The sequence below is a fragment of the Cheilinus undulatus genome, linkage group 17, assembly GCF_018320785.1.
Source record: "Cheilinus undulatus linkage group 17, ASM1832078v1, whole genome shotgun sequence".
NCBI lineage: Eukaryota > Metazoa > Chordata > Actinopteri > Labriformes > Labridae > Cheilinus > Cheilinus undulatus.
Window position 1 is genome coordinate 16,658,659 of NC_054881.1, and position 27,201 is coordinate 16,685,859.

General features: G+C 39.1%; 2 protein-coding genes across 3 annotated transcripts in view; one reads left to right on the top strand and one right to left on the bottom strand.

The window, feature by feature from the left end:
* mtrex (Mtr4 exosome RNA helicase) overlaps positions 1–11,717 on the bottom strand; it is a 28,786-nt gene extending 17,069 nt beyond the window's left edge. The window contains exons 1-13 of the mRNA XM_041810648.1: positions 11,587–11,717; positions 11,083–11,223; positions 10,157–10,223; positions 9,964–10,026; positions 9,576–9,688; positions 8,876–9,050; positions 8,642–8,732; positions 8,263–8,387; positions 8,005–8,103; positions 7,718–7,835; positions 7,487–7,618; positions 946–1,025; positions 367–477 (exon numbers count right to left, since the gene is read on the bottom strand). Of these exons, the coding sequence (XP_041666582.1) occupies positions 367–477; positions 946–1,025; positions 7,487–7,618; positions 7,718–7,835; positions 8,005–8,103; positions 8,263–8,387; positions 8,642–8,732; positions 8,876–9,050; positions 9,576–9,688; positions 9,964–10,026; positions 10,157–10,223; positions 11,083–11,223; positions 11,587–11,687 (1,416 nt within the window). The 5' untranslated portion in view covers positions 11,688–11,717. The remainder of the gene's footprint in view (positions 1–366; positions 478–945; positions 1,026–7,486; positions 7,619–7,717; positions 7,836–8,004; positions 8,104–8,262; positions 8,388–8,641; positions 8,733–8,875; positions 9,051–9,575; positions 9,689–9,963; positions 10,027–10,156; positions 10,224–11,082; positions 11,224–11,586) is intronic.
* Positions 11,718–11,754: 37 nt separating this feature from the next.
* Positions 11,755–26,868, top strand: dhx29 (DEAH (Asp-Glu-Ala-His) box polypeptide 29). Of its 2 annotated transcripts, XM_041811820.1 has the most exons (30): positions 11,755–11,862; positions 11,953–12,032; positions 12,164–12,378; positions 12,892–12,965; positions 13,556–13,669; positions 14,188–14,317; positions 14,403–14,542; positions 14,619–14,765; positions 14,879–15,005; positions 15,100–15,258; positions 17,421–17,589; positions 17,732–17,852; positions 17,941–18,327; positions 18,417–18,683; positions 18,781–18,924; positions 20,378–20,554; positions 20,685–20,825; positions 20,992–21,136; positions 21,223–21,343; positions 21,425–21,509; positions 21,600–21,688; positions 22,752–22,880; positions 23,091–23,166; positions 23,279–23,503; positions 23,626–23,762; positions 24,062–24,146; positions 24,231–24,527; positions 24,614–24,745; positions 24,836–24,932; positions 26,524–26,868. In XM_041811820.1, the coding sequence occupies exons 3-30, from the start codon at positions 12,207–12,209 to the stop codon at positions 26,577–26,579; spliced, it is 4,143 nt and encodes a 1,380-aa protein (XP_041667754.1). In that variant the 5' UTR covers positions 11,755–11,862; positions 11,953–12,032; positions 12,164–12,206; the 3' UTR covers positions 26,580–26,868. The 2 variants fall into 2 exon arrangements, with proteins under 2 accessions (XP_041667754.1, XP_041667753.1); XM_041811819.1 differs by lacking the exons at positions 11,755–11,862; positions 11,953–12,032 and having other exon boundaries at positions 12,055–12,378.
* Positions 26,869–27,201: the final 333 nt, after the last annotated feature.

Sequence of the window (27,201 nt, forward strand, 5' to 3'; positions counted from 1 at the left end):
ATCAGAACAGTGACTGCGTTTAAATGGACTTGAGTATCCCATTTTCTCTTTGTGTATGTATACACCTGCAGAAACTGGGATACTACTTTCTCTCATGTATACAGGGATATGAATAACCGGGTTTCTCTGTGCACATGTAAACACAGTATCCCAAATGTGATAAAAACCGGGATATGACTCATAACCGGGATACTCAGGTCCATGTAAATGCAGTTACTGATATATTCATATGGGTTTTTTGCTACTTACTAAACTCTCCTTATGTTTGTACGTATATACAAAATTCCTGAATTTGGGTATTAAACTGTAAGTAATAACTGATTTAATCTTAATCTTAAAGAGAGCTTGATGTGGCATCAGTCGTACCTTGATCAGGCCCTCAGAGAAAAGGATCTCTATGGTCTCTTTCAGGATTGGCAGCAGACCTCCATGATGGATTCCTATCCCCCTTTTCAACAACGGCAGCACATGCTCCACCTAAACATTGAGGGCATCAACAGGCAGATTAGTGTCTATTTAACAGATAATTCATGTAATAACAGCATCAGTGACACAGAAACTGAGTGAAAAGCATTGAACCTTGTAGTGGAAAAGTGTGGTGTACATTGGCCCTGTCACTGCTGGTGCTGTTGAGGTCTACCCACTAACAACTATTACCTCAACACGGCTGGTTTTCATAAAGTGGCTCAGCATAGTCGGGTAGAATAACAGGAGCTCTATGTTAGAGCTTGTGTTGACATTATGTGAGCAGCTATTTACATCAGAGTAGTTAAACTGTCTTTTCATAGAGGGGAGAATGACCCTGAAGGAAATGCTGAGTTCGTTCCTCTGAGCTTTACAAGGTGACAGTGCAGTGTTCAAAAACTTGACCGAGAACAATGTGGATGTTAATAAAAACATCAAACAATCTGAGAGGAAATAGTGAGAATAAACGGTCCTCCTCACCTGAGGGAGCTTCTTGTCTTCGTCTGACAGACAGTCCACCGCATTGTTAAACACTTCCTCCACCAGACGTTTCTCATCATCTGGAACAAACAAATGGGACATTTTTATCAACCTCCTCTCAAACTGACCAGACATCTTCATAAATATTAGCACAAAGACATCTTTGCATCCTGGAGCTGTGCCTCTTGAGTGTTTCTCAAAAAAAAATCCCAAACAATCCCAAAACTACAGGTCATTTTAAATTGTTTAGAAATTTAATTCCTCATGGCTGTGTGGTCAACAGTTTGCTTCCAGGAAAACCATCCAGTGATTAATCAAGTTAGACTTTATTCCATGTTCAACAGCATAGTTTCTCTAATTTATGTCCTTCTGTGGGATTTTTGATTTAGTTTGTGAACGTTTACAAATATTCTCTTTGAAAAGTTACTGACAGGGTTTTTAAAGTTGCCAGAAGATGCTGAGGTTTAATTATGAAACAAATCATCGTGTAAAAGTGGTTAATATCTCCCATAATTTATTACTCTACTGACTTGTAAATTTCTACACTGATTGTTCCAACACCAGTGTGTTATGATGGAGTCGGTTATAGTGCATTGTTTGCTTTGGATGGCCATGTGGAAACTTAGTCACCATCCTGGGAACGTTTCCCTCTTATGTCCCTGTGTTAGTCACAGTCTTGGAGTCTTATTACCCCAGAATTTATTTCTAATGTCACATAATTGTATCATGTCCATTAGACCCTTTTAATGTTTCAATAACAAAGCAATACCGCAGACAAATAAACAAGTCAATGCAGACCCCAGAGGGTGCATCATTATTCAGACTGTGCTGTGTGAAAACCGAGTGCACACTGACTAATGCACACTTTAAAGATTGTCCTGGAGACTTCCCAGCGTGCCAGAAGTCTTAAGATGTTTCCTGAGGGTGGGTCGTAACTAAAGCTCAGAGAGGATTCAAAAAGGAAACTGAATGAGAGGGACTGTACCTCACTAACAATCTAATCCCACTGCAATCTGATCTTGGTTTTTGATGTTTCTTTTATGCAACCGCTATAACTGCCCTGATAACAAAGACTAAACAGAGTAAACAAAAATAAAAGATTACAAGAGAAGGTATATGGCAGACAATTTTCAGAATCATCTGTTCAGTAGGTTCTTACCTAGCCTGTCAGAAAATTTTTAAACCAACTAAAATGTAACAGGTTTTTTTCCCAGCAAAGTGTCTTCCAATTAAATACTTTGCATTACAGATTGTTGGAACATTGAGATATAGTGTTCTTTGGCTTATTCACTATATGGTTTGAATGGTGTTTGGGTTCTTATCTTTTTCAGGGCTGAGTTTCCTTTGGTTTTTTGAGTTTTTGTCCTTTGTTTTTTGTGGTTTTGGGGTTATTGTGTCACTTTTTTTCTTTATTGTCTGGGTTCTTCTGTTCTTTTTTAGGTTCTTGTGTTGCCTGGGCTTTGATTTATTTTGGTTTTTAAAGAGCTGCATGATAGAACCTGGTATTTAATTTTTATCTTTACAGTAACATTACAATATCACTTAATATCCCAAATTATGAGGGATAATGCATTTAAACAAAAGTTTAAAATCGGGTTTTAAAACCAAGAACATTTTCACATAAAAGTAATATGACTTGGTGTTTGGTGCAAAACAAGTAACATAGAGGAAGAATAAAAGTGTTAGCAAGCTAATTAAAAAAGAAAAACTTTATATTAAATATTAAGGGATTAGACTTAAATAGATGAGGATGAAAAAAAGTGTGTTCAAGTGCTACACCCCCCTGAAGTCCTGAACTCAGATCACAATAAATTTCCTCGGTTCTCAGTATGCTGAATCTTGTTACTGAATCTGTGTTGTACCACCACTTCTGAAAAACGCCTCTGGTAGGTCTTTCATAATAAATTGCATTCAAACACCATTACAACAGTTATTGGAAAAGACATGTTTAACACAGAACTGACTGAGCTCTAGCTAAGCTACAACTCACAGCTAGCGTACAGAGACTTACAGTATTTAAAACCATTTCTTTGACCACGATCAGAGCCACAACCCACTTCTTTTCCTCATCTTGGACTAAACCAAGCAGGTCACAAGTTCAAACACCTCTAAGCAGTTACTGAAACTCTTGTAATGCAAAGTGCTGCAGCAGCGGTCTCAAGACAAATCAAGCTGATCCATTCCAGCACATCGCCCGTGTTAAAGCCTCACACAGACCATCAGAGACTCTGTGCAAAGCGAGCACACTGGCATAACGTTACTGTTATTTGCAGACATAAATCTTAACAGAATAATGCTACTTACACATTTGCTCACTGAAGACGCTGACATTACACTGACACTAGGGGGGGATGGTTCCATTTAGGGGTGCAAGATACTATCTGCATGATATCCATATAGGCAGATATTAGCTTCAAATCAGTATTAGCAGATGCCAATATTTTACTTGCACTTATATCATTGGCTAATAAACACATGAAATGTAAAAGATGTAAATCTTCAGAGATAAAGCCTCATCTTTATTGCTGTTGTACTTACTGATACCAATTCAAACTCAGAATTTTTTATTAAAAGCCTTTTATTTTACTGTAAATAAATATCAGTTTCATGAGCCCTTATAATCTATAATGATCCCAAAAAAACAATGTCCATCAACCACCTGTATTTAAAATTAAGTTTCAGGATTTTTAGTTAGGGCCAGTAGACCTAAAACAGCTAAAGTCTTTGTTTTTTGTTCTTTCTTGTTGCTCAAACTTTAAAGTGTGTTCTAAGGACTGAAGTTTGTTTAATTTTTCATCCTTAAGCTTAAAATTGTGTTTTAGGGACTTAAGTTTTAGGTCTGAAAAACTTTATTTTAATTTCAGTGCTGATATTAGTATCGGGTAAAATTGTTCTGTAAATACAGGCATTTTAGATATCGGCAAAAAATTCAATATCATGCATCCTCAGTTCCGATTTGTATCCAAATAAACTGTAATCATGACATACATTTAAACCCATGCCACTTTTTATGTGTAATAATGTTTTATTTTATTCTTTAATAGAAAAATTACTTGGAAAAAAAACCTTCTGAGAATGTTTGTAATCATAATAAAACAAATTCAAAATGAAAAGATGTTTTTGCATTTCATCCCATCCTATATATTCCTTTCATTATTGACCTCCATAGAAATGAGTGAATCCGTTTCTAATAAAATTGATATCCTTTCTGATCAGCTGGAAGTTAATTTTACTTTTTTTAACACTGACACTTAAGTCTAAGAACAATCACTGACAGAAAAATTTCCCCAAACCTTCTGTGGGTCAGCAAAGATGTACAGGTGTATTGGCTTTGCCAATAATGACAAAACCAGCAATTACACTGTTGTACAGTGAAAAATAACGACCACTGCAGCTCCACAGCAACACAAACTATCTTTTCCCCCTGATATTTTTTTGGTTTTTTAAAGCTGCAGTTCTTCAACGGGTCACTTGGTTTAAGTTTCAGCACTGGCCGGTCCCCTGGCTCCAGCCCTGCTTTGCCATTCCTCTCACACACACTGCCCAGAAAGTATTTGTCACTGCACACAGCAGGAGAGAGGAGGGAAGTTAGAGGGGCCTATCATAAAAACAGACTGAGAAAAATAGATATGGATTGAAGGAAGACTGAGAGTGTGGACTCCATCCCTTCAGTTTAACCCAGCTACATATACTTGGGAAACGCCACAATAAACATCAACCTCCCAACAAGCACGGGTTTGACAATTTAACATCTACATTGTTTACAGGAGAGGACTGGCCCCTAATGACACCGAAAAAAATAAGGAAACAACTCTGACAATTGTAACTCATGTAAAATACAAGTGGTCAGGTCTGAGCAGACCAAGCAGTGATTTCGGCAAATAAGTGATGAAATGTTTCTGAAGGCTTTAAACATCATAAACACTTTGTTATAAAGTCTTTGAGCTACTTAAGTTGATGGAATAATCTGATTCATGTGTAAATCCAATTATTTCATTAAACATTTTTCATCTAGTTTTCCTCAGTCTAACTGAATCCTCCGACTGCTATCACTGAACACCATCTGCTTTCATTTTCTAAGAACGTTTGTCCAAGAAAATTCTCATGAAACTGTGGGAAATGAGAAATTACTTCTGGCAGAGTTCTTCCATTTGTTTCTTTTTTCATATTAACGAAAGAATTGGCAGCACTGACTGAAGAAAGACCCTCAGTGTTGGAAGTACTGAGCATTAAAACAAACCTCCACATTTATGAGAATGTCACAATGCAGGAAAAACAAACCAAGATGAGGGAGGGGAAATGTTTCCCAAGTCAGACTTCATGTTTTATTTCACTGACAGAGCCTGAAGCAGGTGGACGCAGGCCAACCTCAATCTACTGCTGGACAATCTCCCATCCTGCAGAGATTTGTCCTTGTGAAGCAACTCCACTTATCCATTGAACCAAACAGCAGGACCAGCTGTGAAGCAACAATAAACCATTTTCATGGCACTCACTGTGTGGGGAGGATTTATTCTGCTCTGGTTGCCAACAATGCAACATTATAGTGAGCGGTTTCGCTTGCCTAATTTCAACTCCCTCCTGAATTTACAGCTATTTGTCATAGAAAATGTATTTGTGTGGCCGTCTGGTTGATTCAAAATATGCTTATTGTTAATTTTGTTGATAGAGAAAATTCACATTTAAAAACTTGCAAATGTGGTCAGTTAACACAGGCTGAGCACACAGCAAGGATTTGTCAACCTTCAGGCCTGACTGAAAATCAAGAAATGTGCTAGTTATTTGTCAAAAAATGTCAAATTTAAAGAAAGATCTACAACCTACTGTGACACAAAAAGATTTAACTGTCTGAAAAAAATCACAAAAGTTTAAAATTTGTATCAAAGTCAAACATAGGGAAGTTTTGATTTTTTTTTTTTTATTACATTATAAACAAAGATTATACAATTATAGTCGTTTTAATGTAATAATTGCTTCATATTGGTGCAGAAACTTTGCTGACTTGCGACTAGTTCCTTTATTTGCCTGTGCCTCAGAAAGCAGTATTAGATTGTAGAATTGTAGACAGTAAAGGTGCATTTCCACCAAGTTTGGTTCAGTACAGTATGCAATTAACTAGGGATGCACAGTATTGGATTTTTGACACACAATTTAAAATATAATGAACAAATTAATATATTTCAGTCCTTAAAATGTATTTTAATGTTTAAAGGGATACTTCAACATTTTGACAAATTCGCCCATTGCCATAATTAGTTATAGGTCTCCTTTAGGACCGTTTCCTTTAGTTGTCGGTGCAAGCCATTTCTAGATCTGGGGGGATTGTTAAACCAGCTGCACGCTAACACTATGTTAGCAGATAGAATTTATGCTTTCCCTCATCAAACTCACCGAATACACAATCCAACAACTACTAAACGCAAGTTGTGACCTGTACATTCACCACGCTATGAAATAATCATGGAACATTACGAGACGGAGATGTTATAAAGTTAAATGCAAAGCCGGAACTACACTCCAGACATGGCTGCTGCATTGTGTCACTCCACCCAGTGGTTTACTCAAGAAATAGTTCAGAGTATTTGCTTCTTGTGTCGTAATGTTACATAATTATATGTTATTATTTCATAGCATGGTGAATGTACAGGTCACAACTTGTCCACGAGAGCGTTTTGGAGTTGATGGATTGTGTATTTGATGAGTTTGATGAGGGAAAGCATAAATTCCGTCTGCTAACATAGCGTTAGCGTGCAGCTGGTTTAACGGTCCCCCCAGATCTAGAAACAGCTTGCACCGACAACTAAAGGAAACAGACCTATTACTAAGACTATAGGAATTATGGCAATGGGCGAATTCGCCAAAATGTTGAAGTATCCCTTTAAGGAATGATGATGAATAAATAAAAAGACTTGAACTGACATAGGTCTTTTGGTCCAGACTAAAACTTCACTACCTTGCTTATCAGCAGAAGATTCCAGGCTGCAGGAGCAGCATACCTGCAACCCTTTTTACCCATTTCAAGACAGACTTCGGGCTCAGACGGCTTCTTTTATGAGTTTGAAAACAACATGAGTTTGTTTTTGTCAGGATTCAGAACCAATTTTTACTCACAAAGAGTGTCCTGTACAATGTCAAAAGGCTTCTTGTAAGCAACTGAGAGCCTGATGCTGTGTAGAAGCAGAGCAATAGTAGATGTAGTTATAGAACCAGTTTGACAAGATTTTTCTTTTCTCAACCACAAAATAATTTCCTAACACCACGCTCAACAGCTCTGCATAAAACTAAACCTCACGTGCCCATGAAACCACAGGGAAAAAAATTGGGTGAGTGACCTCTAGACTAGAAATCCCACAAACTCACACTGATCCTCTGGATCAAGAGCCTGACATGAGTCTAAATTCACTGCACCAATTGAAAAAAACAAGGAGAGTACTGAAGATAGCTACTTTATCTGAACAAGGGCTTGAACATTTCAAACACAAACTGATATCGATACAGGATGTGATAAAAGCAGAACTCTGAATTACAAGACAACACCTACCTCTGTTGAAGTCCAGTTTGGCAACCTGCAGAGCGTAGGCCTCACACTCTTTCTTACTGAAGCTGAAAATGATGACAGGCTGGAAGTTCCTCTCCATGATCATCTTTACAATCTTAAATACACTGGATGGACCTATAGATACCAAATATGAGCAAATATAGGCATATACCAGGATTGAAATTACCAAATTATAAAGACATTTGCATAATTTATCAGTGAGCTCTAACAAACCTTTAGTGGGTCCTTTTCGTCCTCTGTCCCATTTGCCTCCTCCACTGCTGCTCCCAGAATCCCCAGCGTCCCTAAGAACCTGCATAGCTGTGTTGAAATTGTCCTCTCTGAAATCTCCCTTAATAAAACAAAAGATTTCTGAAATGTGAGGACATGTCCTAATGGAAGTCTTTCATATCATGAAACAGTAACCCCTTTCTCTTTGACATTAGTGTGATTTCTAAAGGATTAATTATCTGGCTCCCTTTCAGAACCTTGACCAGAGCATTACGGGGTTTCTCTCTTACATTCTCATCAACAACCAGATGGAGTCCGTCGCCCCCTGCTGGAAAGATGTAGTGCTGCAGCGGAGTAGGACGGTAGTCTGTGTAGACTACATGGCATGGCTGCAGGACATAAGAGATGAAAATATTTTATTCCTTAGCTTATTAAAAAATCTTAACATTTTAACAGAGAGACATAACATCCCTCCCTTCATTACATTTAAAGAAATTGTATAGAAGCTATTCATTCCTTTTAATAACGACCACAGAACAAAATCCCACCTGTTTATGTAAGTGGCAGATCCACTCAGCAAACTGTCTGGCGTTGGGGATGGTGGCGGACAGGAAGACGTAGTGCACGTTGTCAGGAAGAAGAATGATAGTCTCCTCCCACACCACACCACGCTCTGAAATACAGTTTCAGAAATATATTTTTTCAATTAAAACCTATGAGCCTACCTTTTTTCAATGAGGTTTGCTGATAGAATCGTCTCCTTCCAGAGCCAAAAATCTCTCAGCATTAAAAACTTGCTATGAATTGCTGTTCTAGCCCATTAGATTACCATGTTAGTGAACTGCACTTCTTAGGGTAAATATTACCAACCACAACAGATGTTTAGTTTAGAGAAAATATGTATCTACCGTGTGATTCTCCACACACCTGAATCTCTCATGTAATGGATCTCGTCAAAGATAACCCATGCCACTTCCCTCATGATCTCAGAGCCTCGGTACAGCATGCTCCTTAGGATCTGAAGGGAAAAGAAATTCATCATCTCAGACGAGGCACGAAAAGCTGAACTTGCTGCACAACTTCCAAAGACAACCCTCCAATAAAGAGTTATTTCTGCAAAATTCAGTGCTGAATCTGCTCCCTGACACAACCGTGTCTCACCTCTGTTGTCATGACGAGGCAGGAGGCTGTGGGGTTGATGGTGACATCACCTGTCATCAGTCCCACATCCTGAAACTCCTCGTACATCTCTCTGTACTTCTGGTTGGAGAGCGCCTTAATGGGACTGGTGAAGATCACTCTCTGCTTCTCTCTAAGGGCTAGAGCAATGGCATATCTGCAAGTGTAAGGTATGACTCAGTTTAGATCACAAATCTGATTTAAGTCGACAAAATGAAACTGAGACTAAGTGTGATAAAAAGTTTAAACGTCAACAAATGAAAGACAACAAGATTTATATGCTGTAGTTTGTAGTGACAGATATATTTCAAACCCAATCAATAACTATAACTAGAATGGCTGTCTGAGGCGGCAGACCCACGCCTAAGCAGTGCCACCGAGGAACTCACGCTCCCATTGATTACTAAAGCCTTCAAAATTCGAAGTCCGAGTATTACCAAACGGGTGTGCGGATCATCACCAAAATCTGATCGATTCTTCCCTGTCACTATCCCAATATTCCCTGAAAGTTTGGTGAAGATCCAACTTTCTGTTCTCGAGTTTTCTTGTACACATACAAACAAAGAAATGAACAAACAAAGACACAGAACCCTTTACATAACTCCCTGCCGATTTCATCGGCATGGGTAACTACACAAACCACAGCATATGTTAATGATGACTGTCTGCTGAAGATACTTACTCAGCACAAACAGTCTTTCCCGCAGAAGTGTGTGCAGACACGAGCACTGACTCATTGTTGTCAATACATAAAATGGCCTCACGCTGGAATGGGTCAAGAATAAAAGGATATTCCTGCAAGACAAATCACAGGAAAGAAAAGTTTAGGTGTTGTTTCCATTTATGTGAACCAAAGAAAACAATAGCTCAAAGTCTGTCCTTATAAAACAAACAAATATGTTTTGAGAAAACGTACTTACAGTATAAAGTTTTGAATATGTTTTGTCTGATGTTAGATTTCAAAAGCTGAATAATTTAATGAAAGGAAGTCTATCTGTATGATAGATATTCAAGAGACTATTATTCAACAATTTCTAAAGTGTCAGAATGGATTTAAAACCATATTATACCTTGGCTGCCTTTCCCACTCGTGGTTTCAATGGTTTATAATCATCAGCAGCAGGAAGAGCAACCTATAAAGAGAAATATCAAGGTAAACAATCAAAGTTTTGACATTTTAGAGCAAGAATAAAATGCTACAGAATAAGGATCATCTAATATAAGGAGACCCTCTTTGATCTAAAAAAATTTTTCTGTCTGTACCTCATGTGAGCAGCCTTCCATGGTCTCAACTTGCTCCACCTTCACTTGGGGCATAAATTCTGCAAGACTGAAGTACAAACAACATCTGTTACCCAAAAGCAGTTTTAAAGTATATTTCTACAACATCTATCAATGGCTAGTACTTCCTGTGAAAACAGTACATGCTCCTGATGCCAGTGACTAAGTTGAACAGCTTTCCACAGATGTATGGAGTAGAATAGCCAGCTGGTGGAAAAAAGTAGTCAACAAGTGGAGGGTTCAGAAAGTTTGCAAGTAAAGAGAAGGGCATCTGCCCCAGAAATACTCAATATTTTGTCCTGCCATCTAGTGAATGTTTGGTGCAATGTAAAGACAGTCTAAATACATAATGTATTTACCACTTTAGACTTTTAAATTAACATAAGAATTTTAAACTTTCGAACCAAATACCATAACCTTACATAGCAGGATAACACAAATTATATGACAGATTTTACCAAAAGGAGATTTGTTTTAAATTTAAGTTGCAAGGAAGCATTTTTAATAGGAAAAATTACTTTAATATTAAACATTGCTGCAATAATTCTACAACATATAAGAAAAGTGAGTCGCAACCTGTGAGCTGAAATATTTCACAAAGTCAAGAACAGGAAAAAAAGCCGGCTGATTGGCTGACAGCTGGTGCTAGAGGAAAGCCCTGAATGGAATAAAAAACCTCTGTGAAACAGTCAATGAAAACTAATAATAAGATAACAGAAGAACATCATTGTCTTTGTATTATTCTATATATTTATAGTTTTGCCTCTTATTTATTTCCTTTATTCTTATATTTCAAAGTGGTAACTAGCTTTGATAAATAAAAGCTTAGATGAACTTTTATAGAAATAGGGGAACCTATAAAGGCACCTACGCAGCTTCTTCTGGCATAATGTCTTAAAATATCTTACTTCAGGTCATTTGCAGAGACTGCTTCATGTCGAGGCTTCTTGACGAACACCACCTCCTCTCCACCATCACTGTCTGCCTCCCTCTTAACTCGGACAGATGGACCAGCATCCTTGTCAGTTCCATTTTTACTAACAACTTTACTGGAAACGAGAAAACGTACAGAAAAATGATTAGCTTAGTACATAATGATACAATATAAACGGCAACGTTACACCAACGCTTAGCTAGCTAGCTCGACTCAACACCTGAATTTAATGGACTCAAACATTTAAATGGTATGACTTTAACACAAAATATAAGCCTCTGAGGTAATTCAGATAAAATTTATCAGCACAGTCAAGTAATAAAACACACTTCTTATCAACTAGCTAGCTAATTAGCAAGTTAACGGTGTGTTTCATTTCTCGCACGAGCACACATGATGCTACGTCCACGGTCCCCGGAATATCGTCGGTCTGCAGCTTTTAACCCTAAACTTTAATATGCTAAACCCCAATATTTACCCTATGTCTGGTGTCAAAGACGCAGGGATCTTTTTACTCGATGTCGTTTGTTGTTCTTCATCAAACACGCTGAACAACCCGTCTCCAAAGGCGTCCGCCATGATTGTTAGGGGTACAATTCCCACAATACAACACGAGGTTTCTAGTCGGTAATACTTCCGGTGTTACGGTTTAACGAGCGACCCTGTTAACTGATGACTGTCAGCTGAACCTATCGTTGGTTGTTATGGTTACACTGGAGCGGTTGAAAATGAGGAGGGGCGGGCGTCTGTCTTCGTGAGTCCAACACATCTTCAGTTTTTTTAATCAAAATGCCACATTTGTTCAGTAGATATTTCCGTAATGAAAAACCATTAACCATTGTAGTCACACTAACTACGATAACACGGGACACGTTCAGCGGAAGGTCATCAGTTAACACGGTCGCTCTTTACAACGATACACCGGTACGGAAGCTGTGTGGTCCAAAATTACCTGATCTGACATGACAGCAGACAGAAACACGACGTAGCGCAATTTCTACGCTCTGTACAAAACCATCACAATTCAGTGCTTTTCCTATGACTTCTCACCAAAGGTCCTAGAGACGAGCCTCAAACCAGCTGACTTCTGTGGACGTAATGGGAGGAAAGAAGAAGAAAGCGGCGGCGCAAGCTGCTACCCCCGGAGCCCCGGCTGGAGCAGCAGGCAGGACTGGTGCCACTGCACCGGGCAACGGCGTGGCGGAAGACCCGAAGAAACAGCCAGTCGGCAACAAACCGAGCAAAGCAGCCAAAGAAAACAAGTCAAAAGGTTGTATTTCCTTAATGATGTTGGATAACTATGTATTCAGGAGGAAAAAACACTTATTGAGACACCTAACAGTTACAGGGAGACGTTTTTTTATAGATGAGATGCTATAGGCAGAGGTGTCATATTGTGTATAGATGTATAGTTTTAAATTCCTTTTACAAAGCGTAGAAAACCATTTGTCTTCAGTCATATTGCTATCAAAAACTGCTGATTTGTATATGTCAATGCATTTGTACAATTTTAGACAGTTTACAGTACTTTGCTTGCAATGTTTTTGGCATTTGAAACAATAAATTGCCCACGTCTTATACTTTTGTTATCATGACATTGTAACAGCTATCAATATAGTTTCATTTCTTTGCTAGAAAGGTATCAAAATGTAAAAATATGGTATCTTAACAAACCGAGTAGGTAAACACATCCATAACACTAAACTCTGGAACTTATGCAATCTGGTTCAGCTTGAACGTACATTATTCTTTCCTAATGCCATTTCCTCTTTCCGTTGTCCAGCTCCAAAAACCTATAGTCTTGCCAACACTGCCCAGGTTGACACAAGTGGAGTGTCAGACAAGTCTATCCTCAAAGTAAGTCTTTGCTTCATTAACATACAGTCATGTGCATACATTCATGTAGGCATGTAGGATGATGAGGATTTATCATGGGGCCTGATGTGCCACAACCTGTGGCTGGAGAGGGCAGCCAGAGTCAAGCTCAATGGCATTTCTTCTGTCTGAGGCCTTTTCACCCCTGGTGATATGTCTGGAGACTGTCAGCGGTTTTCAGGGCCTTGGAACACCCACAGCATGACCAGGGGCTCGTTGCAACCTTATTACCCACCCAGACAATACCTTAGGCTATGCTTACTCACTGCATTCACCCCTTACAGCACCCTAAAGGTGTGGACTTTGTTTTTTCAACAAATTATTTTCCCATACTCCTGGTATTATGCAAGGATATCCAATCCTTCTTCCCACCCAGCGATGCCCTCAGGTGGACTTACACACCTCATTTCAGCCTCAAGTTTTGGCACAAACATGGCTAAAACTTGCACACAGTGCTGTATGTCTCTCTCTATGCCAAGCACATATTGCTGCTGCACCTTGGTGTGGTTAGCTTGTAAAGTTACGTGTTGAAAACATCTAAAATTAAATAAATAAATGACATTTTTTCACAGGTTGCTATCCAAGCTGACCTTGAGAAGAAGATCATCAAACTGATCAATGACTTCAGAGAGGAAAATGGAGACAAAGGACCAATATCAGGCAGACTAACGAGCAAAAAGTTGCTGGTAATGCAAAACTCAACTTGGACCTTCATGCTAATAAAACAAATTAGTATCTGTTTCCATGACTAAAGGTTGTGTTGGGAGTAGGGGTGGAAATTACAGGGTAATTCATGATAGGAAAATATCATATCATATAATACCAAAGTATATTATACAGTTTGGCATGAAATGATACTGTATTTGATGTTATGATTCTAGATGATTTGTTACGATACAGTAGTATGCGATGCTATATGATATGATAAGACTCTATATATGATTACCACGAGAACCCAGCAACATATTTGATATAAATTGAGGCTGGAAGGACCAAAGGATGTAAGAAGTTTTAAGCAATAAATAAAAACTTTCAAGAAGTAATGATGGGGTGAGTCAGGTTGGAGGGAATCTTGCCATCATTTAAAAACATTAAAATAGTTATAAAAGGCCCTTACAATTCGATGACTGGGCAGCGAAACACTTCTGTACTGATATTTTGTCCCACCTCTAGCTCATGTTACATCTTCCTCATATGTCCCCAGGACCTGTACACAGCTCTGCAGAAATTCAACTTTAAGAGAGAACACATAGAGGAGGCGATGAAGAGTAGCGTGCTGTATGGAGGGGATCTCCACTCTGCTCTTGACTGGCTCTGCCTCAACCTTAGAGATGGTAACAAAAGATCAGTATTCTTTAATTCATACAGTATGGCAATCTTACTGTAACTGTAACACCTTATATTTTCCACATAACACAGAGGAGCTGCCGGAGGGTTTTAGCCAGCAGATGCAGGAAGAGAGTCAGAAGAGCAGGCCTAGGTTTCAGCCTCCGGCTCAGCAGAAACCTGCAGCACAAAGCCCCAAAGCTGCCAGCAGGACCAGCAAAGAATCAACCAAGGTTTGTATTGTAAAAACAGACTAAGAGTGGTACATTTTTGCATGAGATTTAACCTTATAAATGGGTTGATTACTAGGAGACAGAAAAGGATGAAGCTGTCAGCATGAAGGACTGGATTTTAAGGTATGCAGAGCAGAGCAGTGATGAAGAGGAGGAGGACGAGGAAGAGGAAGGAGGGAGGAAGGCTGCACGAAATCCTGAATTGGATGAAAAGTTTGATCCGGTAAGTGAACCCAAAGCTTCTTTCAGTTAAAGAAAGTTTGAGGTTTTTATAGATGAACAAAAAAAGAAAATTAAACTATAATTCAGGATGTTCATTCATACATTTTTTTTTAGAATGACAGGTATTTAATCCTCACTGCTCAACTGTATGACACTAAAGAAATGGCCACTGCTTCAAAGACAAAAGGAGACAAACAGGGCCAGAGGATGGCACAGGACAGGATACGCATCATACAGCAAGGTAAGTGTGCTCTAACTCTAACACACAGACTCTGAACAATTCATTTCAACTCAATCTTGACTTAAAATTTGAAAAATGAATGATCTGTCTATAGAAATGAAGCAGTTGGAGTCCCACCCCATGTTCAATTCAGCTATAAAAGTGGTAGATGCACCTCAGAAGGAGAAGAAAACAGCCCCAGTGAGTCAAGACAAAGAAGATTTTGGCTTTAACTTGTTTGAACAAGCTGAGAAGGCTCCTCCTGCAGAGAAAGGTTTGCTAAAACACTGATCAAACAAAATAATAAACTGTACCATCAGGATGTGATACTATATACAGCATACAGCATATATGCATATATATATATATATGTGTGTGTATATATATATATATATATATATATATATATATATATATATATATATATATATATATATATATCAAACACAATCAAACACTCAGATTTGAAATATGAATATCTGTGTGTCAAGTGCTGGGCAATTGATCGATTTTCAATTTCAATCACAATTTTAGCTTCCCACAATCATGAAAACAGATAATCATGATTAAGCACTTACTGTCCCACATGCCGTTTTGCCCATAGGATTTATCCAGTGGTAAAAGTTTCAGTATTTGTTACTATATATTGTTATTTTGGCCACAATAGTTATTATTTTGTTAATTGAATATTATTTTTGATATTAAGGGGTTAAGAGTTTCTAGCTTCAATAAGTGTGTGTATCATATTGTTCATTATGTTGTAAAATCAAAAAGCAATTGTGTTTCATAATTGTGATCTTAATACCAATCAAAATAATTGGGATTATGATTTTTGACTTCTACTTGCATTAACCTCTTCAAACAGGGGTGTCCAGTTTTTTCCACTGAGGGCCACACTCAGGAGATCATAAGGATGATTGGGCCACTTTTATATGCCTCATCTTTATGATACTGAAGTTAGTAAATCCAGTCTAATTCAGGTAAAGATGTGCTTAGTGATTCAGATTGGATATGCTTAAGCCCTGGCTATCACTCACTCCAGCCTGGTCAGAATGAGAATGACACCTCATGTACCAGAGAATTTACAGTGTTGTGTCAGTTTAAGTCACGAAAAAAGCCCATTAATAAATTGTCCTGTAAAAATGTTTGTGTACAGAATTAGCATGGTAGCACTAATGAGTATAGTTTTGTTTTAGTGTCCCGGACGAGCCCCCAAGGTAACACAAAACTATTCTTATTTGTCAATAAGAAAACACAGATAAATTTACTGTCAAGCACAAGTTTTATGTTCATGTGGGCCATTTTTCATTTATGTTTTAGAATTTGCTGCTAACAAACTGAAAATGAGCAAAGGGCCGCATTTGCCCCCAGGACATAGTTTGGGCACCCCTACCTAAGATCATGAATCTCATGACATCTAAATATTTTAACACGTGTCCAGGCCGACTAACTACAAAAATAAACAGTATGCCCTCTATTGGTGCATTATCTGTTCTTCTGCCACAAATAACACTTTTGTTCAAATTTATGCATGCAATTATACCACACAGTAGTCTACTAAGTCATTGTGTTAGTATGTTTTTAGGGATGTACCTAATCATAATTTGCCTGATATGAAGACATTTTTTTTGAGGGGCTTGGACCTTCATGTTAAAGCCAGAGGTTCTCCACTGGGACTTCTTTAGATAATCAAAAAACATTTTTCACTCTTAGCCCTTTATTTAAATTCAAAATACACATTTCCTTTATCAAAAGGAGCGTGAGGCCCCAGACCATTCCCCGTCTCTTCCATATGGTAAAACTGTCTTTGAGTAAAGTACCACTGTAAAAGATGCTGAGAACTAAATTTTACACAAATTATAAATTTTAACACTGAAGTTGGCATGACATCATACTGCTGAGTTTAGCCTGGGAATACAACTTTATGAAGATTTACCGCACAATTTTATGATTTAAGGCCATAGGCCCTGCCCAAATAAACCCAAGCCAGGAAAGAGGCGAACAACTTTCAAGTTATACATAGATCTCCATGTTTTCACATGTTTATAGCAACTTTATTAAAACATATCTAGTATGTCAAGACACAAATTTTGGATTTCACTTTACAGGGACTTTAATGCTGATTTAGAGAAGAGTGTTTCTGTCTATCAGAAGAGGCAACCTGTAGTACAAACTTGGATCTTGACACCAAAAGAAGTAATGAAAAACAAGTTAAAAATGTTGTTTTAAACATTTATGTCTGCCCTGATTTTTGTGCATCTCTAATCAAAAATAACTTTGCACAGAAGAGCCTTTTACTAAATTACACCCTACATAAAGTGTCATGAGTAGTTTTGTTACATTAAAAGTATTGCACTTTAAGAAATATTTGTCAGTGAATGCAGAGTATTCTGTGTATTAAATGTTGATTATGGATTCGTAAATTTCTCTTTCCAGTTGTGAAAAAGAATGAGCCAAAGGACATCCGTAACTTTGATTACACCGCTCGCAGCTGGACTGGAAAGTCTCCCAAACAGTTTCTTATTGACTGGGTCAGAAAGAACCTGCCCAAGAGTCCAGCGCCAGCTTTTCACAAGGTCGCTGCTGGGAGATACTGGAGATGCAAGTAAGTGTGTTCACATGCTTCTCTGTCCTTTTTTCTGTTCACAAAGGTATACTGTCAATCCACTGAATCTTGTGCTGTAAAGATTTACTGTTAAAGAAAAGGTGTCTGAGATCATGCTACACTAATGCTCTGTGTCCATCAGGGTGCGAATTCAAAAGCCAGATGATGTTCTTGAAGTTTGTCCGACCATCCTGACTGAAGACAGCATGCAGGCTCAACACCTAGCAGCCACACTGGCCCTCTACACTCTGGTTAAAGGACAGGTAATACAATAATTCTGTGCTCATTACCTCTCGTGTTCTTTCTCTAATGATTAACACACCTCCATCCCTCTCGATCTTTCCCTCTCAGTCGGTGCACCAGCTCCTCCCTCCCACCTACAGAGACGTGTGGCTGGAGTGGAGAGACAGTGAGCAGCAGCAGCAGGAAGAGAGCCGCACCGCTGCCAACAAACCCCGAGACCAGTTCATCTCACGGCTTCTGACTAGACTTAAACAGCAGCAGAACCAGAACCAAGGGCAGGGTTCTGGATCCATGGGACTGCAAGGGCAGGACGGAGATGGAGACGAAGAGCCTGAGGAGTCCTGGGAAAACTTGGCTGGTCTTGAACTTGGGGAGCGAGGAGAGGAAGTGGAGGAGAAGAGTGAAAGAAGAGGAGGCAGGAAGGAAGGTGCATTTCAGACATCCAGAGAGCTCTTTCAGAAGCTGAAGAAGTCCTCACTGGCCCAAAAGCTGCAGGTAAATACGCTGAAGTGAAGCAGAGTCTTCTATGATGAAGATTTTTTCATGTTATAGACCATAGAAACAACAAGTAATTTATTTTTTAGGCAGAGCGAGAGCAGCTCCCAGTGTTTCAGCATCGCCACAGAGTCCTGGAAGCTCTGCAGCGCCACCCTGTGGTGGTGGTAGCAGGTGAGACAGGCAGCGGGAAGAGCACTCAGATTCCTCAGTTCCTCCTGGAGGAGCTGTTAACAGGAAGCAAAGAGCCCAAACCCTGCAACATCGTGGTGACACAGCCACGCAGAATCTCTGCCATGAGTCTGGCCAGCAGAGTCAGCCAGGAGATTGGGTGTGAGGACGGACCAGGGGCGAAGGTGAGGGCACATTTTTACAGAGACTTTTTACAGCTTGATGTTAAACTTCATGCTTAAATGTTTCATGCTCATGTTTCATGTTGAAATCTTGTTTCAGTCATCACTGTGTGGATACCAGATCCGGATGGAGAATCAGTCTGGGGAGTGGACCCGCCTGCTCTACTGTACAACTGGAGTTCTGCTTCGAAAACTGCAGCATGATCGGCACCTCAGCTCCCTAACACACATCATAGTAGACGAGGTACTGACAGTTCTGCATCCAACACAGGATTTGCAAATAAATATACTGCAACTTCTTTTTAATTATTAGATTTACTCGATTGACACTCGATTGACACGGTGTTATGTGTGCTACAGGGGGCAGTGAAGAATGTGATAAACAGCTAAAAGCAGTTCAAGGAAACTTGTACAAAGAAAAGAGAATGGGGCTTAAATGGAGCCTTGGAGAACCCCCAAATATTGGTGATGCTGCTAAACATTTCTGGCTAAGATGGACAGAGAAAATAGATAAGACTGCGGCCGTTTAAGGACAGTGTCTTTATTGCTAACACAGTTCAATGTGAAATAATATGTTAATCAGCTGTGCCAAAAGAAGCAGTCAAGTGTAAAAGCAACATCACAGCAAAGTTCCAAGAGTCTTCAGTGAAAAAGAGTTATTTGAAATGCTTTTAAAGCTCCTGTAAAGTGAAATGCAAACTTTTTTGTATCATTACTTGAAATATTTGAATAAGGTTGCTGTAAACACAGGAAAACACTGAGATTTATGTATGTGTGACTGAATTTTTGCTTTAGATCGTTAAAAAGTCATTCACCTCTTTCCAGGCTTGTTTTTATTCATGCCGGGCAAATATCTGAGCCCATGATACCGCTTGTCTTGATTGGGAACTAGCCCGTGTCATGACCCAGCTCAAAGACATGACCACACCCACTCCTTAACACTACAACAATGAAATCACTTACTAGTTAATCTCAGTACTGTCTGATGTTAGCTGATGTCACTGCCTTCATTTAAGTTAACAGTCAGTTACGTGCTTTTTTGTCATTGTGAGGTAAATTTTCCAAATCTATCAGCCACAATGGCCTACAGGTCATTAAAAGTATCATAACAAAGAAATTTGTGCCAGAAAACAGTAAATTTATTCCCCAAATTTTGTATCTCTGCTGTTGCACAGAGCAAGGCAGCTGTGCTCTGATCAGAAGCATTTTTTTTAAATTTGAGAGGATCGTATTTCTCAGGATTGGATGTGGCTTGAGCACATTCGACTGACATGCCCACACCATCCTAAAGCAGAGATTACTGCATCATTTTTCATTATTTTGAAACTTAATTCTAAAATCTAGGCAATGTTTTTCATGACTGAAATTTGGCATTGTGGTTCATAAGACAGTAGCCTGTCATACAGCCTAGTGGTTTAAGGTGCACCCCATGAAAGCCCAGGATCAAATCTGGCCTGTGGCTGTATTGTTTTATAAAGTGGTGGAAGCTGAGCATTTATGATATTCACCTCTGTGACTGAAAAATGTGCTCAAACTTGTGTCAGTACAGAGCCATGTTCTGCAGTTAAATCCCTTTAAGTAACAAATACCTTCAATGATAACCATTAAGATAGAAAACTTTAAAGTCATATCAAAAGTTCACTTTGATATTTAACACCATCCATTACCCCTGCTACTCTCATCTCTGTATTTTTCAGGTCCATGAGCGTAGTGTTCAGTCAGACTTCCTGTTAACTATACTCAAAGATGTTGTCATGAGGAGGTCAGACCTACAGCTGATCCTGATGAGCGCCACAGTGGACTGTGACAAGTTCTCCAACTACTTCAACCGCTGCCCCATCATCAACATCCCAGGCAGGACATTCCCAGTTGAAGTAAGAAAGTCCACATTCACATAATCTTATTTCACCATCTTTTTTTTGGTTTGTTCAGTTAAATGAAAATCAATCTTAGGAAAAAGAAGAAGATTTGGGTCGCTTCAATCTTTTGTGGTTGTATTTCTAGGTGTTCCACTTAGAAGACATAGTGGAGGAGACGGGCTACGTCCTAGAAAAAGACTCGGAGTACAGCCAGAAAATTCTGGAGGAAGAGGAAGAAGTTAGCGTCTCTGTCACTCAAAAAGGTGGCAAGACGTTACAGCACCAGGTAGCCTTTATTCTGTCTGCAGACTGTATGTGTGGTACTCTAAAACACAGATTATAAGTCAGCCATTTTTTAAATATGAAAAATTAGTAATAAAAGTGCAAATTATACAGTGTATTTTACAATAATTGTTTAGACTCTCCATGTAACTTTCCTCTGTCTGTTCAAGGAGTTTATCGTAAGAGACTCATCCTCCGGCTGGGACCTGGGCCCAGATCTGGACCACTTCAGCAGCAGGACTCGGCATGTGCTGCAGTACATGAACCCTAACAAGATCAACATGGACTTGATGGTTGACCTCATCGACTACCTGGGTAAAAATCAAACATTTCCTAGGCATAGGATATTAAATGTTTAAGTCATGTGGGTGATATATTTCTGCATATTTGTTCTCCAACAGAAAAATCCCCACAGTTTGCAAAAGTAGAAGGAGCTATTCTCGTGTTTCTTCCTGGTCTAGCTCACATCCAGCAGCTCTTTGACCTGCTCACTACAGACAAGAGGTTTAAGGACAAAAACAGGTGAAAAACACAAACAAGTATTATTAAATGTCAAGATGCAGAAACTTTTTATTTTATTTATTTTTTATTTTCCTCTTTCAGGTACAAAATTGTTGCACTGCACTCTACTCTCTCATCAAAGGATCAGGCTGCTGCATTTACAGTGCCACCTGCTGGAGTCAGAAAGGTACTTCAGAGTCATTTTTTAAAAACGTCATTTCTGTCAGAAACATTGGATATTGATATTTCATATTATCCTCTTTTGTGTCTCTTTTAGATCGTCTTGTCCACGAACATTGCTGAGACAGGTGTCACTATTCCTGATGTCGTGTTTGTCATCGACACAGGGAAGACAAAAGAGAACAAGTAAGGGCTCATGAACAACACCAAAGACATCCTGCATATTTTAGTGTCATTTGTAAATCATCTTAAAATCAGTTTAAACAGACATTTTCTATATTAAGTGATTTGCTGAACAGCAGTCAGGAACACTCTTGCCATGGATTTAACCTTTTATTGCAAAAAGGATATACAGCTTTGCTAGGCATTGACGGCTCTGCTCATAAGACGGTTCCTGGGTTAGCAAAGCAACATGCTTTGACTCTCCAGGGAGCACGGTGCTAATAAAAACCCCTATGAGGATGCAACTAAAGGTCTACACACTTTCCAAAGGTTTTCTCATGCTGTAAGCTAGATTGAGTTTTGACCAGTGGTTGGGCTAGATTTAAGTTCTCAAAAACTCAAATTTCAACATCATGATGTAGTTCCATGAAGTCTCATATCATCCAAGCCACCAGGACACATTGTCTGAGTACAAAGCATGTTTGTACCTATTTTCATGGCAGTCCATTTGATAGTAGTGCAAATCAGTGGTTCTCAACTGGTAGGTCAGGACCCAAAAGTGGGTTGCAAAGTCATTTTCTCACATTCATATGTAGGGCTAATTTAGAGTCAGCAAATAATTCTAATGAACATGTCTTTGGTGGTGGGAGGAAGCTGGAGTACCCGGACAGAGCCCAGGCATGCACAGGGAGAACATGCATACTCTGCACCAGGAAGCGAACCAGGAACCTTCTTGCCGCCATGCCTGGGAAAATAGACGTTGCAAAAAGTCTATGATGACCCTTTGAAACACTGTTTTGTATCCTTTTTCCTTCACATTTTGGTTTGAGCTAGTTCCAAACTTCAGCATTTGTCTGATTCGCTGGAAAAAAAAATCACAAATTTGGATCATGATTCGTCATCGATGAGGAGGTGATTGGTCCTGAGAATAGACCAGCTGAGAACCACTGGGGAAGATATTTCAATGTGGACCAAAGTGATGTTATAATAATCAACTAGCATATTTAATACTTAATGTAAAGGATAAATAGAGGGGAACTTGCTTCTAAAAAGACTAAACTCCAATCATTCCTCGTGTGTCGCTCAGGTACCATGAGAGCAGCCAGATGAGTTCTCTGGTAGAAACTTTTGTCTCCAAAGCCAGCGCCCTCCAGAGGCAGGGCAGAGCAGGACGAGTGCGAAATGGCTTCTGCTTCAGACTCTACCCAAAATACAGGTACAAAGATAATCTACACCCTGATCTAATTATTTATGAGGTATAAACTAATAGAATGGCAAACAAAGAAAGGTATTTTTTAAAGAATGGGACTTATGATTGCTTTGCTTCTTACTTCCTCAGTAATAATGACCAAAATAAACTCCAGCTAATAGTAGTTTCTTAAAAATAATGTCATATTCCTGTTGCTGTTTGACTCTGTGTACTCAGGTTTGATGCTTTCATGGATTACTCCATTCCTGAGATTCTGAGGGTCCCACTGGAGGAGCTCTGCCTCCATATAATGGTATATAAAACAAACACAGTCATACAGAAATGCAGATTCATGCAACAGAAAAAATGACCCACCAAATGTTAAAACATTACTTAACCCTCCCTGATCCCCTCCCCTCATATAGAAATGTCAGTACGGCTCACCGGAGGACTTCCTGAGCCGGGCGCTGGATCCTCCTCAGCCTCAGTCCGTCAGTAACGCCGTCAACCTGCTGAGAAAGATCGGTGCTTGTCATTTAAACAATCACATCCTCACTCCTCTGGGACATCACCTGGCCAGTTTACCTGTGAATGTGAAGATCGGCAAGATGCTCATCTATGGAGCCATCCTCGGCTGCTTGGAGCCCATTGTGAGTCCCTCTGCTTCAGAATTCACAAAACCAACACTTATACTACAATTCTTAGCAACTGCATTAGAATATTCACTTCTATTTGGATCATTGTGATGAATAACCCGAAGACTTCTTTTCAGGCAACCATCGCAGCAGCCATCACAGAGAAGTCTCCTTTTTCCACACCTATGAACAGGAAGGAGGAAGCAAACCTGGCCAAATCCGCTCTAGCAGTCGCAAACTCAGATCACCTGACAATATACAACGCTTATTTAGGGTAAAGACTTCAAGCACAGACTGTTTTCTTATTAAGGAGCTCGAATCATGAAATTTGATAGACTTACTGTAACTAGTAGTAGAAGAATCACCAAATCAACCTGTTTTAAGGACTTAACAAACATAGCAGGTTAAGAAGTCCTACAAAAGGATTTGAAATATCGGGGTCTGCTGTTAGATCTCAACATGACTTAGTCTTTTCTGACATGAGGCTGCTGGTTGTCAAAAGTACAATGCTTGATAAAAACAAGTGAGACTGCTGTGTGAACGGTGTGTAATGCCCATTTCTCTGTCCTTTAGGTGGAAGAACTCTCAGACTGAGAGAACAGAAATGTCCTACTGTAGGAAACACTTCCTCAATCGCACAGCTCTGCTCACAATCGAGGTGATTAGTGAGTCTCTGTTGAATATAAAAATATCTCCCAACTCCTGTCGTATTCTTTATGTTTGACTCTCTTCTTCTCTCCAGGATGTGAAGTACGAGCTGATGAAGATGATGGAGCAGGCAGGGTTCTGGTCGTCCCGCTCCTCATCAAGCTCCAAGTCACAGGCCGCCTCTCTTTCCAAGCAGCAGATCTCCGTACTGAATGCCGTGTTGACAGCAGGGCTTTACGACAGCGTGGGTCGTGTCTTATGCACTCCCTCAGTGGATGTTCTGGAGCGAGTGGCCTGCACAGTAGAGACGCCACAGGGGAAGGCTCAGGTCCACCCCTCGTCTGTGAACCGTAATCTGCAGACGCACGGCTGGCTGCTGTACCAGGAGAAGGTGCAACTGCGGACTTCTTCTTTTTTTTTTTTTTTTTGCTTCCTAACTGTTTGAAACATTCATGCTTAAAGTCTTCTGTTCCATAGGTGAAATACACAAAGATCTACCTGCGAGACACCACTCTGATTCGCCCTTTCCCTATGCTGCTGTTTGGAGGAGACATTGATATCCAGCATAGAGAGAGGCTTATCACGCTGGACAGTTGGATTCACTTTCAGGTCAGAAGCAGCAGTTTTGTATGTGCAAGATTAACAAATGGAACATTTAAAGTTTTTTTCTAACTAGAGGTATGTTGTCAACACATAAAGGCTCCCGTACGGATCGGTGTCATCTTCAAACATCTGCGGAAACTGATGGACTCTCTGCTTGAGAAGAAGCTGGAGAATCCCAGGATGAATCTGGAAGGTAAAGTCAAGCTTTGCAACACACTGTAGGTTAATATGAGGTTATCCCCTGGGAGAAATTCAAGCGTAGCAGGTACTCTTGTGCAGAGGGTAAGCAAATATGTGTAAAACTGTGTTGATTAAAACAACTCAATTATACAATATATTTAAAGAAAAGGGGGAAATAGAAACAAACTACGCTATTCAGCAATAAATATAAATCATGAGATATGTGCAGCCAATACAGACAAAATACAAAAATATTTCTGGAAAATAATTGAAAATAAATGCCAGAACTGTATAAATCAGCTGAATTAAGAACAATGTTTAATTAAATTTGTTGACTCTGCATTATTGGAGTTCTGTAAAGTGAATGTTGCAGCAAAACCCGAATAATCCTGTTAAACGAAACAATTCAAGAACCCATGTTTGTTCTCTGCAGTTTTACAAAAATCAATCTAGCAATGGTTTTAAAATGTCAAATTAAATGTAGAACTGTTTCCTGGTAGTTAAATGCCTCTGCAAGGCTGGACAGGGAAGATATAATGATGGATCAAGACGAATCATTCTTATGGGGTTTTTCACCAAGACCTTGTACCTCTAAAATGCAGTCACTTTAAACCTGACTCAGAGTGGAAATGTATGCAAAGTGTAAAGAAAATCCCTCAAATGAAATATTGTCTTTACAAGAATGGCATACAACCAGAAGACATAATGCCTCCTTTTCTGACTGTAGCCAACACAGAGACATACGAATCTGTCTTAAAATTACAGTTTCAGCAAACAAGACCTTCAGAGAAAAGATGGATTACAACTGTCTAGTTTTTTATTTGCCTTTAATCTCTGCTTTTAGGTAGGTGATGAATAACATGCTACCAATCATGTTCCACACTGAAAAGTCATTGTGAGTTGCGTGTATGACATTTAAAATAAAGTAGGATGAGATTTATTGTAAGAAAATGTTGCGTAGGTACAGGACAGGCTTAACAGAGATGCATTCTCCCTTTTGTCCACAAGGGAGCTCCAAAATCATCACACCCAACAGATTCCAAGAATTTTTTGTATTATTTTATGGTGTATGAGGCATTCTTGTTTCCTCTTTTACCTTCACTTTAATAACCCTGGTTGTTTTAAATGTGCTACATAAAGAAAAATGATTTGACTACCTGAAACTTCCTGGCTTTAAATGAAATTGCACCTTATTGTAGACACATTAAGACTGTCTTGGCCCTGGAAATCAGAAAAATGTGTTTGATAGCCAGACCAGATAGCAAGACACCCCTTCAAGACTAACCTCTTTCTTTGATGAGTTTGTCTATTTATATTATAGTATATTGTTTGATATCCCCACAGAGTGACTGTTTACATGGGGCAGTTTTTACAGAATTCAAAGTCTGGACTCCAATTATAAGAAACTTTATTTCAAGTGTGTTACACAGGAAAAAAGCCCTGTTACATATTTGGGTAAATGCACAATTCTTAATAACTTGTCATTTTCTTGCCGTATAACTTATTTGTCTGTTTCTTACTGATAGAGCAGCTAATCTTGTGTAAAAAGTCTTCTTGGAAGTAACAAAATAAAATGCTTAAACCAATTCGCTTGTCTCTTGTAGGTGAAAGGACCATCCAGCTGATTCTGGATCTGATCAAATCTGAGCACACTGTGTGATATCAGACCACCAAAGGATCTGACTGCCACTGAAGAACCTGCAAACCAGAACCTTATCTTACAACTTCCTCAGATCTCCGCATGCTGTAGTCCTGGGGATGAAGTGTTTTCTCTTTTTCTTACTCTGATGTGCAGGATGAATGCACCCAGTAAACAAAGATGAACTGATTACCAAGGATGTTTACTCACATTGAGGAGGACTGTATTATATGTAATGCAAAGATAAATGCTGAAATTTGAGAAGAAAAAAAAACCCTGAGAGAATATTATGTTGTTAAAAGCGCTGAAATAAAACTGTATGCATTTTTATTCAAGCCTTTCATTGTGCTTAGGTTATTATTCTCCCAAAATATAACAAACTTTCATAGATTACACAACAGCCAAGGTGCAAATGCTAAGGTTAATGGGGTTTTCATACATGCAATGATTCATTGGTATGTTACAACCAACCCCATCACAAGGATGGTTGTCACGCACTATGGGGTTGTTTTAATGGGAAAACACTTAAAAAGAAGGCAGAAATAAATTTGAAACTTGAATTGCATTGACAAGGTAACAAATACATAACTTGATGCATGTTAAAAAATGAGCAAGTAACATGAGCAGGAATATCTTTAGGCCA

Excerpts from the sequence above, each read along its gene's own strand:
- dhx29 (XM_041811820.1), top strand. The coding sequence starts at position 12,207 with ATGGGAGGAAAGAAGAAGAAAGCGGCGGCGCAAGCTGCTACCCCCGGA. Across the intron at positions 15,259-17,420 it reads GGCTCCTCCTGCAGAGAAAG|TTGTGAAAAAGAATGAGCCA; the intron begins GTTTGCTAAAAC and ends TTCTCTTTCCAG. Across the intron at positions 24,746-24,835 it reads ACAGTTGGATTCACTTTCAG|GCTCCCGTACGGATCGGTGT; the intron begins GTCAGAAGCAGC and ends CAACACATAAAG.